General features: G+C 44.8%; 1 protein-coding gene across 2 annotated transcripts in view; it reads left to right on the top strand.

Annotated features, from left to right (window-relative positions):
• Positions 1-1,501: 1,501 nt before the first annotated feature.
• The window catches only part of TTC39C (tetratricopeptide repeat domain 39C), a 108,971-nt gene continuing 94,563 nt past the window's right edge, over positions 1,502-15,909 (top strand). For both annotated transcript variants that reach the window (XM_075584992.1, XM_075584989.1), the window contains exon 1: positions 1,502-1,850. In XM_075584992.1, coding sequence (XP_075441107.1) covers positions 1,711-1,850 — 140 coding nt within the window. In that variant the 5' untranslated portion in view covers positions 1,502-1,710. The remainder of the gene's footprint in view (positions 1,851-15,909) is intronic.

Here is a 15,909-nt window from a genome sequence, read left to right as displayed (position 1 = left end):
TTAAGGTGGGTCTTAAAGGTGGATAGCGAGGGGGCTAGTCGGGTATTGAGGGGAAGAGCATTCCAGAGGTGTGGGGCAGAAAGTGAGAAAGGTTTGAGGCGGGAGAGAGCTTTAGATACAAAGGGGGTAGAAAGAAGACATCCTTGAGAAGAACGCAAGAGTCGTGATGGTGCATAGCGAGAAATTAGGGCTGAGATGTAATGAGGGGCAGAAGAATGTAAAGTGTGTGTGTGTGTGTGTGTGTGTGTGTGTGTGTGTGTGTGTGTGTGTGTGTGTGTGTGTGTGTGTGTGGGGGGGGGGGTAAACTGCATAGATTAGGGCACTGCTGTTGAAACGGCTTGGAAGTACCTCCATTATATTTACTTTCAAACTGTTGGAGGATCTGCAAAGTTAGATTTTAAGCTCATTGGGGCAGTGACATGTGCCTTAAAAACTCTATGCACAGAGCTACATCTGAAAACAAATATTATGAATAAAATATCTTTACAACCATGAGCTCTCACCTTTTTGGGTCCACGGAAGTTGACAATTATGCCCTACACAGGTGTTGTTCATCCTTTTTCGGTTATGGGACCCTATAATTAAATTGTGAAATTCTAGGCAACCCCAACCCTCTCTAAAAGCACGTCTGAGATCCGATGCATTGTAAGGAACCCCAACCCTCTCTAATAGTGCGTAAGAGATCCGATACATTGTAAGGAACCCCAACCCCCTGAAATAGCGTGTATGAGATCAGATGCCCCAATCCTCTCTAATAGCATGTCTGAGATCCGATGCACTGTAAGCAACACCAACCCTCTCTAATAGTGTGTCTGAGATCTGATGCATTGTAAGGAACCCCAACCCTCTCTAATAGCGCGTCTGAGATCAGATGCATTGTAAGGAACCCCAACCCTCTCTAATAGCACTTCTGAGATCAGATGCATTGTAAACAACCCCAACCCTCTCTAATAGCGCGCCTGAGATCCGATGCATTGTAAGGAACCCCAACCCCCTGAAATAGCGTGTCTGAGATCAGATGCCCCAATCCTCTCTAATAGCGTGTCTGAGATCAGATGCATTGCAAGGAACCCCAACCCTCTCTAATAGTGCGTCTGAGATCAGATGCATTTTAAGGAACCCCAACCCTCTCTAATAGCGCGTCTGTAACCAGATGCATTGTAAGGATCCCCACCCTCTCTAATAGCGTGTCTGAGATCCGATTAATTGTAAATTCTTCTGTATTTCGTACAATTTTCAATGACCTGAAAATTGAAGGGAACCCTTTAGGGATGCCTGGGGAACCCAATGGTTCATAGGAACCTCTGTTGAAAAACACTGCCCTGCCACAGCCAGGCTTCCCACCTCGCTGCCTATCAAACCACCCTTTGCAGACACCATAGTAATAATCAGACAAGTGTCAGGCTTTGGCTTCATCATAATAGTAATCATGATAGAAACTGCAGCTGTAGCCCCTCCTCTTCCTGCCCTCCTCCTCCTCCTCTGCACGAGTTGCTGTGCTTTCCTTGTCAGGGTGTCAGAGCCCTGCTGGAACCTGCCAAGGGGGAGAGAGCTACAAAGGCTGCGGGAGGCTCCTCCTAGGGTCTGCCTATATACATATATATTTATCTCAGTGGTTGTCACTGGGACTCACACATCCCCTGATCATCTCTTTATTTCCCGGCAATATAATAATATAGTCAGAGGCTGTCTCAACCCCTGTGCTGTACAATGGCCGAGCAGCAGATCCCAGCGCAGGTGGAAGCAGATCTGCTGGATCCCAAGGATGATGCAGAGCTGGCTCTGGTGGGGATCAACCTGCTTTTAAACAACGGATTTAAGGAATCGGACCAGCTGTTCAGGAAATACAGGTGAGGGGAGGCTGTGGACCAGGTGCTGCAGTCACTATGTTAGGGCTGGGTGCTGTGCAGTCATGATGTCAGTGTGGGTGCTGTGCAGTCACTATGTCAGGGCTGGATCCTGTGTGCATTATGCCAGTGTGGGTGCTGTAATCACTGTCTGCCCGGATTCTGTGTGCATTATGCCAGTGTGGGTGCTGTAATCACTGTTTGCCCGGATCCTGTGTGCATTATGCCAGTGTGGGTGCTGTCCTCACTGTCTGCCCGGATCCTGTGTGCATTGTCAGTGTGGGTGCTGTCCTCACTGTCAGCCCGGATCCTGTGTGCATTATGCCAGTGTGGGTGCTGTAATCACTGTCTGCCCGGATCCTGTGTGCATTATGCCAGTGTGGGTGCTGTAATCAGTGTCTGCCCGGATCCTGTGTGCATTGTCAGTGTGGGTGCTGTCCTCACTGTCAGCCCGGATCCTCCTCACTGTGTGAGGCTGGATCCTGTGTGCATGGTGTCAGTGCGGGTCCTGTAATCACCGCATCAGGTTGGATGCTGTATTCCCTGTGTCTTGTAATGACTGCCTGTGCCAGGCCGGGTCTCTTATTCACGGTGATAGGATGGTTCCTGTGCATTACAACGCTAGTTTGCATATTGCAGAGTCACAGTGTTATGTTGCATTCACCGTGTCAGGCTGGGTGTTGCTGTGGTGTCTTTTGTTTCCTGTCACTTGCAGTCTCACCGGGGGGAGGTGGTGCCAGCCTACCCTTTCAGAAAGTCCCCAAATCCTCCCTCTCCTCCTCACATCTCACATTCAGTGGTGTGGGTACCATTGAGCTTTCTGCCATATGGGCATTGTCTGCTTAGTATTTATTCTGATTCGGTGGGAATGTTCCTGTATAGCAGCCTATCTATTCATTTCTGGTGGAGATTTCTGCTTTAAAACGGGTTGCAGGTTTCATTTGGCATCAAAAGAGGGTTATGGGGCAGCTGAGGGCTGCAAAGTTTACCCCCCCTCAGCCCACCCTCACTTTGATGGCATCACCCTTTTTTTTACATATTAACCCTTCACCACACATCGGATGCTCCCACAGACTTTGTGGGATCCACCTTTTGTACAAGTCGAAGAAATCTGTCTCACCAATAAAGAATTAGCTTGAGCATTGTGAGAGATCCTGACTTTCAGGGTGATTATTTCAGGGAAGTCTCTGGGAGTCAAAACATGACTAGATCAGTAGTGGGCAACATAGATATACTGAAAGGGCCGCAAGTGCGCCCCGTGACCCTCAAAGGGGCCACATATTGCGTCTCTCTCCACAGGTGCACAGGGAGAAGATATGTTGCTGCTGTGGGTAGGAACCGTCCTGCGGCTTAATGCAGGTCTGCTGGTGAATCCAGCCCTACGCCTCTTCTTACACTGGGAACCAGTAAATAGCACATGAGCAGGGCAGTAGCTAGCAGTGCTAAGATCTGCGGAAGGAACGTCCCTGTTCCCTCTGTACTGTACAGTATGTATGTCTTTATTTATATAGCGCCATTAATGTACATAGTGCTTCACAGCAGTAATACACGTGGCAATCATATAAATAACAAATACTGTAATACAAACAGATCAGGGGAATAAGTGCTTCAGACATAAAAGTAACATTTCGGAAGAGGAGTCCCTGATTCGAAGAGGTTACAATCTAATTGTACTGGGGGGGGGGGGAGAGTTGCTGGGGCCAGCAGTAGGTGGGGGTCGGAGGTGAAGCCCTGGCAGACCACCGCCTGTTGTCCACCAGTGCTGTAGATTAGATGGGTATGAGGCTCGGGTAGGATCTGCTTTGGTCATTTACGCTAGCTCGAAGTACTATGAATGAAAACACAGATAAAATAATTTTGTATGAAAATATTTTTACAGTCAAGGCAAGAATTGGTAAATATCTCATAAATACTACATTTTCTAGCCAGTGGGGTGCTAGCCTTTTGATGAGTGCTAAACTGTAATAATTATGCACCTCATTCACCCGCAATCTGAAATAGTAATTTGAATTATTGCAGTTTATATTTTTCAATAAAATTCGAAGGTATTGTCAACAATAAAACCATGATTATCAATGAGCAGCTTTCATCTAGTGACGACATTAAGCGGTGGTTTATGCTGTGTATGCCTGACACCAGCACGCACTGTTTGTAGTTCCGTCTGCCAGGTATCACGTGCATCTTCTGGGAGTGGATTATAGTGAATGGGACATCCAATTTGCACATTAACCCCTGTAGTGTCTTTATATCTGTTTCTGTTGGGGTTCCACAAAAAAATAATTTAGTGACGTTCGCAAAAGGTTATAGGAACTTATATTGGGATGTTAAATACATTCCATTTGATTTGGGATTTTTTTTATTTTTATATATATGTATAGTATTTCAGATACATTACATATGTATCCTATGGTTCAACTGAGTGATCATTCGTAAGGGTTCTGCTATTTTTATAAGGTTGGAAAAACACAGCTGTTAATGCATTGTTCCCACATAACTAAGGGGGCTGAACTCCTTGTTATCGAGTGCTCATTACTCTGGGTGTGTGTACAGTATTGTGTCTTTAAAGAAAACTGCTTAAAAATATTTAATGTATATTACGAAACTAGTTTTTGCTTTGCTTGCGTTTTTGATTTCCTGTTTGCATGTAATTTCCTTCTTGCTGCTGGATCAGTCAAATTTTATAGCCACAAAAACAATTCTGAAAAAAAAAGCCACCTAGTAAGATGTTTGAATTATCTGACGTACACTGTACATGTCCTTAATGATTTTTAAATTGTGTAGTTATAAAAAATAATTGATTATACAGTAGTATAAATTAATTTCTTAACCTGATACAGTACATAGTAACCATGCATTTGACCGGATTATAATGACGTATTCCGGTTTTAACCAAAACCCCCGATAAAACACTACCGACTAATCATTGGGGTGTTTCGGTTAAAACCGGTTAAATCCGGTAAATTAATTTGCCGCGGATTATTTTTATTAGTGGAGCGTCCTCACGTGGCAGTGCTCCCGCGCCCTATATAAATGCTGTGGCGCGGGAATACGAGGGGCCATGGGAGAGGAAACGGCAGCACAAGAAAGAGGATGCAACAGCACCTACTTCTGCACCAGCCAGATAGAAGTGTGAAGGAGCCGAATGAAGTGAGGCAGCATCACCAGGAACTGCAACCTTCCACCCAATACCCACAAGCTCCCACTCAACATTCGAAGGTCTCCTGCTTAAAACCCATGGGCTCCTGCTTGGTACCGGCAGGCTATCCCTCGCCCCTCCTCTGTCCCCACAGGCCCGACCTCTCCTCCTGCTCTACACCCATATGCCCCCTCTTCCTCCTGCGTGGTACCCACAGGCCTGACCCTTCTTCCCGCTTCACACCCTCGGGGTTCCCCTTCCTTGCATTCCGTTCCCACAGGTCCGGCCCCCCTTATATAATCAAAACACTGAAAAAAATGAATTCTTGCATATATAAAAAAAAATATTTAAAATAACAATTAAATTTTTTTTTTTTTTTAAACACTGGAATCCCTCATTACAATTGATATTTATTTTCAGACGCACACACGTTTTCAAATACAGCAACTAAGAACAAAGTATTTCATTCACATTTTAATATCTTACCCAAAAGGATCCTCAATACCTAGAAGCTGGATATATACCATTTTTAATCCATATTTAGCTTCGCTAATGGTTTACCTTTTTTTTCTGAGACAGATTAAATCAGTACAAATTAGAATAGGCTAATAAGACAGTTTCCAAATAAAAATGGCGGATAGGTTTATTTAACCATACAGATTGATATTCTTTATTTCTGATTCAAGGCATCAGTTTCGCTTTGTTAGACCTGTATAATCTGGAAATGTTTAATGACGCCTTTATGTGGCAAAACCTTTATGAATCCGGGTTATCACTTTTGTTTTTTTGGAGGTGCCTATAGTTGACATGAGGTAACTTCTATAATAGTGAGTACGTCACTGTACAATGGAAGCGTAAGGATTTCTCTGTTGATGTTTGAAGCAGTTGACGGTATGAGGGATAGACTGAAAGAATCAGCATTCATATTATTTAAAGGGCCTCTCTATTGTGTAAATTGACAAAGAAACAATCTCTACTTTTTAATACCATCTTCTGCATTCTTAAAGATGCGTATACTTGACTGTTGATGTCCTGTATAATATCCTTGGCACATTTCTTTTACAATCAAAAAAGATGGCACCCCAATGCAAATAGTTAGTTAGTTCCCATTTGACAGAACGAGATAGAGAGATTATAATTAATAATAGCAGACAAGACCTGGACTGCCTGCTATTCTTCTTCTATGCCACTGTAATGTGTGTATGTGTGTGTATCCCATCTATCCTCTATCCATCTATCTATATCCCTAAAAATGATATTGTGCGTAGAAGATGAAGGTAGCTTTATTTATATAGTATATAGTACTTTTCTCCCAATGGGAAGCAAAGCACTTCACAGTTGCAAAAAGGGAAAAAATAAGAGAACATTTAAGGTCAAAGAGTCGAAATATAAGAAAAAAATGCAGTACAGGATGGGACGGTACTGTGGCTACTAAATACCGAACATGTTGTGATTAATTAAATGCCTAGGTAAACAGGTCTTGAGCCTGGTTTTATAGATTTCCAAAGAGGGCCCACTCGATTGTACGAATATGACTGTTCCGAAGAGTAGGAGCAGCGTGGCTAAAAGCTCAAAAGGAAGTCAAGGAGGTTCTGGGAACTGGTGCGAGTTCTTCATCTGCAGATCGAAGTGAGTGGGTGGGAGTGGAGGAACTAGAGGCTCTTTCAGATAGCTGGAACCCTGGCCATATAATGCTTTGTACGTCAACAAGCCAATCTTGAAATAAGTTGGTGCCTCACCCACGGCTCAAAAAAGTGAGGGTAGTGAAGTCTTAATGTAGGTCAGGTTTTCAGGATATCCCTGCTTCAGCACAGGTGGCTCAGTCAATGATTGAGCCACCTGTGCTGCAGCAGGGATATCCTTAAAACCTGACCTGTTCGTGGCCCTTGAGGACTGGAGTTGGCCACCACTGCTGTAGAGGAAACAAAATGACTGCCACATCTTGGGACACTATGATGGTTTCTGCTTCCTATTGGACGGCCATTTAAATCCCCTTTAAAAACCATGAATGAATGCTCATAACATGACCAGTAAGTGTCTCGGAAACCATGGGGTCCCTGGAGTAGAAAACAGCACTGCTCCCCTCCTGCTGGCACCCCACCCCCTACATTTTCCATACTATAATTTTTTTTTAAATTATATATGGGGTGCAGTTAGGGTGGAATGCTGATTTAAGGTCCATTAATTCACTACTGTGATATCTAAATATCTTATTATATGATAACATTATAATTTTCTAAAAATCCTGACCTGCAGTGGCTTCTAACTTTTTTGTTTTACCAATGGGATTCGGTTGAATACGTTCTCGGTAACAGTTTAGTGAGTGGGAAAGTTAAGATATTTTTTTTGCTCATCTCTATAAAACCACGTCTTAAGTGTCGAATTTCCAGTATGTTGGTGTTTTTTGGGGGGGTTTGTTTTGTTTTGCGCTACTGTACCTTGAAAATGTTATACAAGGCTATTTCACAAAGAAAATAAGACTTATTTCAACACACAATAGTTTGCATCAAATTTCCTAATTGAACATTGTCACAGGGGACCAGGTTATTTACACCTTTTTACCAGGATCATTCATTGAGCAAAACAAGGTAATAAATTGCAATTTATTCGGCATAAATTCGCTTACACACAATGATACACAAAATACAGCCAAAAGACGCACTTACTTTGGGACTGGGGTCGAAAACTAGACTTTCCTAGGGGCAGGGAACTCTATGGGAGAGTTTTACCCTGACCGGGACTTAGCCTGGAATCTCCTGGAACCGAAATCGGCATAAAATTCCATACGCCACCGCTACGTTCTCTTTGGAAAACTTGGTCCTTCCTGACCGCGAGTTAGTCCAAATCTCCTGGAACTCAAATCGGCATAAAATCCCAGTCGCGAACCCTACGTTAGTTTCTGAGAACTTGGTCCCAAAAAGCTGGACTTAGACTCTGGCGGCCAGATTTTCAGGCTCGAAATCGAAGCCGGTTGCTCTTCTATTCAAACAGAAGCAACTTTGACCCCCAATCTGATTGGCTCATCAATTATTATAGTATTTTCAGTTTCATTCACAAAACTGAACAGCCAATCAATGTGTGGGAACTTTCCCAAGCAGCCAATCAGAGCCAAGCCGGATAGAAAAGCCGGGACAGTGGGAGATCCGAAATAGCCAAGAGACATGTGCAAGCCTACCACCTCTCTCCCTGGCTATCCCAATGCCACACGCTTGTCAGGCTCCACCAGGTCCGGCAGAGCAAGTGGCATCCCAGAGGACTGCCATTGATCTCCGGACCTGGTACTCCGCCTTTCCCCGCTGACCAAATGCTATTCACACCTCTGGGCATCGTCTGGCTGCTTTGAACTCCGATGCCTGCAGACTTACTGCCGCCTTTGGGTTTGCACAGGCTGCCTGTTTGGACATCAGTTCCAAAGGTAAAAAGCATATTACATTACATTAAAGTATCTTTAAATACACTTCTGAGTCTTGGGGGACAGGGAACAGAAAAGGGAAAAATGTTGTCGTTTTTTTTCTATCTGCCTTATTCCCCACACACTTTCCACACACTTGGACTCTCAGAGTCCCCCCCAACCTTATATACGGTTGGGGCACACACAAACACTATATTGGTTGTGGGTCACCTTTGCACTAGCTGGGGTACCCCCCTTAACCTAGGGACTCCCTCAGCTACAGGAATACCTGTTATATCCCTGTGCCTCATTCTCCTTTCTGGGCTGTGCTGAAGCAGGGTACCCTAGTGGTGAGTCGCGCTTGTGTTTTCAAGGAGGAGGTATTGCCGGGACAATGTGCCTACATGTACTGTATCCGAGAATCAGCATGATTCCCGGGTACATTTATGGGGAAACTGACAACTCCGGACCCCAACCTCCTAGGCACATTCTGTCAACGGTTCCTCCGCAAAACCCCCCTTGAAACTCATACCCTAGCAATTCTTGATTGCATGCCCGGAAAGGGAAAAACATAAAAAATTATTTATTTTATTACAGACAGTACATTGGAATGGTACAATGTTACTGGGCCCAAGAGCTAACTCGTGGGCCATTATACACGGAGCAGGGGTAACCAAAACGGCTTGACCTTTATGGTATAGCCTGTTTACCCCCTTCCGTCACAAACATTACTTGGCGCACCAGAATGTCAAAGACACCAATATGTAATTTAGATTAGCATGATAAAGGTAAGTTCTGATTGCCTAAAGCATTTGGCTACAGTTAATTGTTGGACAAGTCATGAAAGTCATTTTCTTCTGCTGTATGGGAAGTTCAAAGAACTTCAGAAGTGCAGGAATCCAAGGCAGAGAAATGCAGAATAACTTGTCTTCAACCCTAAACCATCTTTTGTGCGTCACTAACAGAGGTCGCGTTTACGCCTACATAGGCGTCTTACACACCTAAAACCTCCCTGGCACTCGTTTAAAATAGCCTCTTATGTATTTACTACTGCTGCTGGAGGATGAGGACTATGTCTCGTGTTCTCCCGTATGATCAACATTCCCATGCTCTCCTGGACCCTTTACAATCGGGATTTTGTACAGCTCACTCGAGAGCCTGTGCTTACTAAAGTAGCCAATGACCTACATCAGCGGTGCGCAAACTTGGGGTAGCGCCCCCCAAGGGGGGCGGGAGATTTGTCTGGGGGGGAGGGTGCACGGGCGGTTGCAGAGGTCCCGCGCTCCTCCCCAAGGCATTTAAATGAATGCCGTGGCATCGCATGAGGCCTCTGCAACATAAAACTTACCGGGATTCAGACGCGTCTCCATGGCAACGCAGCGTCAAATGATGCCGCGGGGTCATGCGATGTTATGTCACCGGCGTCAAATGACACCACGGGTCATGTGACCTGACGTCATGTGACCCCGGAGCATCATTTGCTGCGGATGCCAGGTAGGAGAGAGGGCGCGAGACCAGGGGACGCCAGGTAGGGGGGGGGGGGGCACAGCAACAAAAGTTTGCACTCCACTGATCTACATGAAGCAAAATTCCAAGATCACCTTCCCTACTCGATCTCTCTGCTGCTTTTGATACAGTCAATCACTCTCCTTTATTATTCTAAACTCTTTTGGTAACCGCAACAAAGCTTTATTCTGGTTCTCATCTTACCTCTCGCATCGCAGTTTCTGTCTCTGTTGTGACCATGTATTTTGCTGGTGTACAGTACCTCCAAGGCTCTGTTCTGGGACCTCTCCTTTTGTCTCTCTCTACACACTATCACTTGGTGACCTCATAAACTCTTTTGACTTTGGGTATCATCTCTAGGCAGACAATACACAGATATCTATCCAACCTTACCCTCAGTTCTGCAATCCAGTCCTAAGTCTCGGATTGCTTCCTGGCTGTATCCTCGTGGATGGTGCTTCACCGCCTTAAACTTAATGTGTCTAAAACTGAACTCCTCGTAATTCCCCAAAAATCTGGTCTAATATCCCCCTTTTCCATCACAGTAAACAGTACTACCATCTATCCTGTCGCTAAAGCACGTTGTTTAGTAGTGACATCTCACTCTTCCCTTTCCTTCTCCAGTAACATTCACGACTTGGCTAAAATTTGTCGCTTCTTCCTCCGTAATATTGCCAAGATCCGCCCTTTCCTCTGTCAATCTTCTGATAAAACGGTAATGCATGCCCTTATCCTCTCCTGTCTGGATTATTGTAACATAAACAGGCCTCCATGCCTCACAACTTTCTCCTTTGCAATATATCTAAAATGTGGGTGCTAGAATAATTTCACTTTCTCCCAAAACAGTCTCTGTTTATCTCTTCCTTAAATCCCTCTCCTGACTTCCCATCAAGTTTGAAATCACCTACAAAGTTCTCCTCCTTACCTTTTTAAGACTCTCCACTGATCTGCTCTCTCCTACATTTCAGTTTCGATCTCTCGTTATCCCACTGCTCGTCCCCTGCGCTCCACCCATAACTGTCTCCTCTCCACCCCTCTCACCACTACTGCACTGTCTCACCTTAAACCCTTTTACCTCACTTCCTCTTACCTGTGGAACTCCCTCACACTCGGTATATGCCAAGCACCTTCTCCCCCCCCCCCTACCTTTAAGACAAACCTTAAAGCTCACCTACTAAATTAAGTATTCCAATAGCCTGGACGCGTGGCTTCTGTCCCACATCCACAGTAATTCCTGCCAACCATTGAGGGCTAGCACTGCCATCTACTGCACTTATTCCCTCACCTGCTGCCTCTGTAAATATCCCAATATCCCAATTAGATTGTATCTCTCTGGGTAGGGATTTCCTTTCCTATTGTCTGACTTTATTAATTCCCTGTATTGTATTGTCTTGTCTCTTTGTAAAGAGCTGTAATTGGAACTATATAAATAAAGATATACAGACATATGCAACCTCATTGGAGGCAGCGCTGTCAGTCACCGCTCTGCTCTGATGTCACATCCCACAATACCTTGCTTGGCACTCTAGCAAAGCTCTAGCATTGTGTGGCGCCACTTTGGAGAGCAGAAGGGTGACTGACAACTCTGATGGCTGTAGTAGCTTTAATGTAGGCAGAGCTGTCGATCACCGCTCTGCTCTCCGTAGTGATGCCCCACAATGCTTTACATAGGGATGTGCAAGGTATTGTGCAAACAGATAGTTAAAGAGTGGCGCTTAAATCTAATTATAGTGACTTAATAAGTGCACGTGAATAATTATAACAATGTATAAATGTGAAAAATGTCAGCGAATGTGACACAATAATAAATAAGTGCAGCTTCAACCCTTCATGTAGATTGTTTTCTTCAATCCAAGAGATGTCAGGTAACCGGATGCTGGGGAGCGCAGGTGTATATATAGAAGAAAGCAGAAACAAGCATATAGTGCAAATATGTCTCTTCAAGTGGTAGGTGTTAGAACAAAATAGCCCAATGAGATTTGAACTTACAGATTTCTCAAAGGACCTGTGTATGTAAAGGTATCTTTGTTGGATTCAGGCTTGACCTCCAAATCACGCTTAGATAAATGTAGTGGGACCTTGGCAGGATGAAACCACCCTGATGAAACCTTCGTGGTGAAACGCGTAGAGGGGCAGTTCATTGCAGTCAGCAGAGGGACATACTGGAGGACTCCAGCCCGCCCATCATTCCGCTTCCGGTAACGCCAAGGAGTGTGAGACGAGAGACGCGAGACGTAAGGTTCCAAAGTGAGGCAAGTGGAAAACGCACACAGAGCCGTCAGCTTACCGATGGCGTTCTTTCCAGCCTCAGAGGGATCCCACCTCATCCTCACCAAGACGGGCGCTGTGTAACAGTTCATTCGCGGAAGCGGACACAGATTTGGCGGGGATATTATCCCAATTTGCTTGATTTCATTTGCAAAATGTGAGTGCAAATTTTTTATATTGGTTTTAATAGATAAAAAGTAGAACAGTCTGCACTATGTTCTGTGTTTCTTTTTCATCCTGCCAAGGTCCCACTACATTTATCTAAGTGTGATTTGGAGGTCAAGCCTGAATCCAACAAAGATACCTTTACATACACAGGTCCTTTGAGAAATCTGTAAGTTCAAATCTCATTGGGCTATTTTGTTCTAACACCTACCACTTGAAGAGACATATTTGCACTATATGCTTGTTTCTGCTTTCTTCTATATATACCTGCGCTCCCCAGCATCCGGTTACCATTGTGGTATTGTGGAGTGTAATTCCGGAGAGCAGATTGGTGATTGACAACTTTGTCTAAAATTATTCAATGCGCGTGGTAGTTCCAGAGCAGGACCCTCCGCATCCGAGACAGAGCTGGAACATACTGAAATGCTCTACTCCTTTTGGAATACAAAATACTCTTTCAAAATCTTTTGAGGAGCGAATGGAGGGCTATTTAAAGATGGATTTTTGTTCACTCCACAATTGAGCCGATGAGGAAGCGGGACACCGGTGAAACGCGTAGGGCCAGCTGCATTTTCAGCTTCGAGCCATTGGAGAGCCTGTCCATCCTGAAGCCTGCATCCTTGAGATCCATTCCATTCATCTCACGTGGAGGACGCTAAGCACAGGGACTGTCTGGACATTGATTGCTGGAGCCTCTGAGCTCGCAATGCTTTTACTCAATGTACAATATGTGACTGCATTGATTTTTATTCCCTTCACCTATTAAATGTCTTAACAATATTAACGCTAAGTTGGCATTTTCTCTCTCTTCATACCCAACTGGTCCTGGAGTCATTGTCCGATCCCTGGATACCTTGAACTGGTTTCTAACGCTGAAAATAATTTGCAATGTGTGAGTGCATTTGAGACTGGCCTACTGGTTTCTTCTGATTATTTTTGATATACTGTGTTGCACAATTTTGTGTTATTTTTTTCTCCACATATCCGTTTTGTGCTCCTGTTTTGTATGTATTCATTGTACAAACAGCATATTAAATACTGACCTGAGCCCTCAGAAGATGTGTCTTGAATGTCTCTTCTTTTTCCTATTTCTAACTAAGCCCAACGTTTAACTTGGGAGGGGACAAAAAAGGGCCGGCAGTAGTGAATATGTTGTGTTTAAAGTGCTTGATTATTTCTCATCACCTTGTGATTTGTGATGAGAAACTTTACGGGCATATTTACTAAGCTGCCTTCTGCCATACAGTAAGACACCATTTAGCATTGGAAGACACCTTGTAGCCTTTTTACTTGAATGGGCCATAAGGAGTTCTTCAGCGCCAGAAAGGTTCTTAAGGAATAGCACCGCTTAGTAAATATGAGCCGTTGCCTGTCTTGTTCTTCTGTATTTGTAGCATGGCTTCTTAAAGGTACTTTACCACAATACCAAGGTACTTTAGCACATATGCCTTGTTTTCCAGCATATCCCATTGACATAACCGAAAGATAAAGTAATTTGCATCACATGGAATGCAATTGTCCCTCAGCCTGTGCTTCCAAGATCAGCACCTTAACCACTATGCCACACATGCATTAAAGCTGCAGTTCAGTCTATATCCTGCATGTGTGTTTTTTTTAATAAATCAGTTCTGTAGTAAGAAAAAATACTTTTAGCATTTTCGGTTTTTAAAAAAACAACTTTGAAAGACCAATTTTCTTGTATTCTATTTTAACAAGCATTTGCTTAGGCACTGCCCCTTCATGGCCTGTCACAAACCCAGGCACACCCCTTTGTCAGCACTGCCCTCCCTCTCTCTAAACGTGCACTAGCATCTGGTCACATGATCTTCCTCATACAGTAGTACATTCAAGGAAGCTGGAGAAAAGGGATCAGCCATGCATAGCAGCTCGGATAGGCGATTTCAAACTTATTACAGTGTTTATTCCATTCATTGCACGTGTATATAATGTAAAAATTGTAATAATTCCATTTATAGCAAACGTGTATATGTGAATATTATTTAGATGTATATGTATGTTACTGAAATGTGGAGTGAGTGTGTAGGTAAATACACACAATACACTTCCACTGCATATATATATATATATATATATATATATATATATATATATATATATATATATATATATTATATATATTATATATGTATGTATATGTGAAGTTATGTGAGTAAAAAAGTGACAAAAACCCTCCATAGCAAGGCAAATAGCAAATGGAAATATTACTGTATGCTCATTTGTATGTATATATATATTTATATACACACACACTTCAAATACGGATAGTGATTCACGTAAATGATATATATATTCACTTTCTGGGAGTATAAGAGTGACTGTCCTGTTGTTCCTTTTTTTGTATCCATCATTGAATGGTATGCACCCTCTCTTTACGTTTATTTTATACTAGCTGAGAGACCCGGCGTTGCCCGGGATGTAATGTTCCCGCTCCTCTCTCTCTCCTCACCCCTCCCCCTCTCTCTGTTTGTCCCCCATTCACATCAATCCAGTTCCCCCCCTCCCTCCTTTACAGCTTCATGCAGTGTGTGTGCGTCAGTCATTGTGTGTGCGTCAGTCAGTCAGTGTGTGTGCGCGCGCGTCAGTGAGTCTGACGCAGAAACACAAACACACACACAGACTGACTGACGCACACACACACACAGTCAGTGTGTGCGTGTGTGTGTGCCTCAGTCAGTCAGTGTGTGCGTGCGGCAGTCAGTCAGTCATTCAGTAAGTGTGTGGGTGTGGGGGTGTGCGCGCGCGCGCGTCAGTAAGTGTGTGTGTGTCAGTCAGTGTGTGTGTGTGTGTTTGTTTGTGTCAGTGTGTGTGTGTGTCAGTGTGTGTGTGTGTGTGTGTGTGTGCAGCAGTCAGTGTGTGTGTGTGCAGCAGTCAGTGGGTGTGTGTGCAGCAGTCAGTGTGTGTGTGTGTGTGCGCGCGTCAGTCTGTGTATGTGTGCGTGTGGCTGTGAGGGGTTGTGTGCATGCGGCTGTGAGGGGTTGTGTGCGTGCGTCAGTATGTATGTGTGTGTGTCAGTCAGTGCGTCAATCAGTCAGTGTGTGTGTGTGTGTGTGCGTGCGTCAGTCAGTCAGTCAGTGTGTGTGTGCGTCAGTGTGTGTGCGTGCGTCAGTCAGGGTGTGTGCGTGCGTCAGTCAGGGTGTGTGCGTGCGGCAGTCAGGGTGTGTGCGTGCGGCTGTCAGGGTTTGTGTGCGTGCGCCAGTCAGGGTTTGTGTGCGTGCGCCAGTCAGGGTTTGTGTGCGTACGCCAGTCAGGGTGTGTGTGCGTGCGTCAGTCAGGGTGTGTGCGTGCGTCAGTCAGGGTCTGTGCGTGCGTCACTCAGGGTGTGTGCGTGCGTCAGTCAGGGTGTGTGCGTGCGTCAGTCAGGGTGTGTGCGTGCGTCAGTCAGGGTGTGTGCGTGCGTCAGTCAGGGTGTGTGAGTGCGTCAGTCAGGGTGTGTGAGTGCGTCAGTCAGGGTGTGTGCGTGCGTCAGTCAAAGGGCAGGCGTGGGGGGGGTGAAGGGCAGGGGTAGGGGGGGTGAAGGGCAGGGGTAGGGGTGGGTGAAGGGTAGGGGTGGGTGAAGGTCAGGGTTAGGGGGGGTG

This window comes from Ascaphus truei, chromosome 2 (assembly GCF_040206685.1).
Source record: "Ascaphus truei isolate aAscTru1 chromosome 2, aAscTru1.hap1, whole genome shotgun sequence".
Classification (NCBI taxonomy): domain Eukaryota; kingdom Metazoa; phylum Chordata; class Amphibia; order Anura; family Ascaphidae; genus Ascaphus; species Ascaphus truei.
Note: the sequence above shows the minus strand (reverse complement) of the source record. Positions and strands in the feature narration are given on the sequence as shown.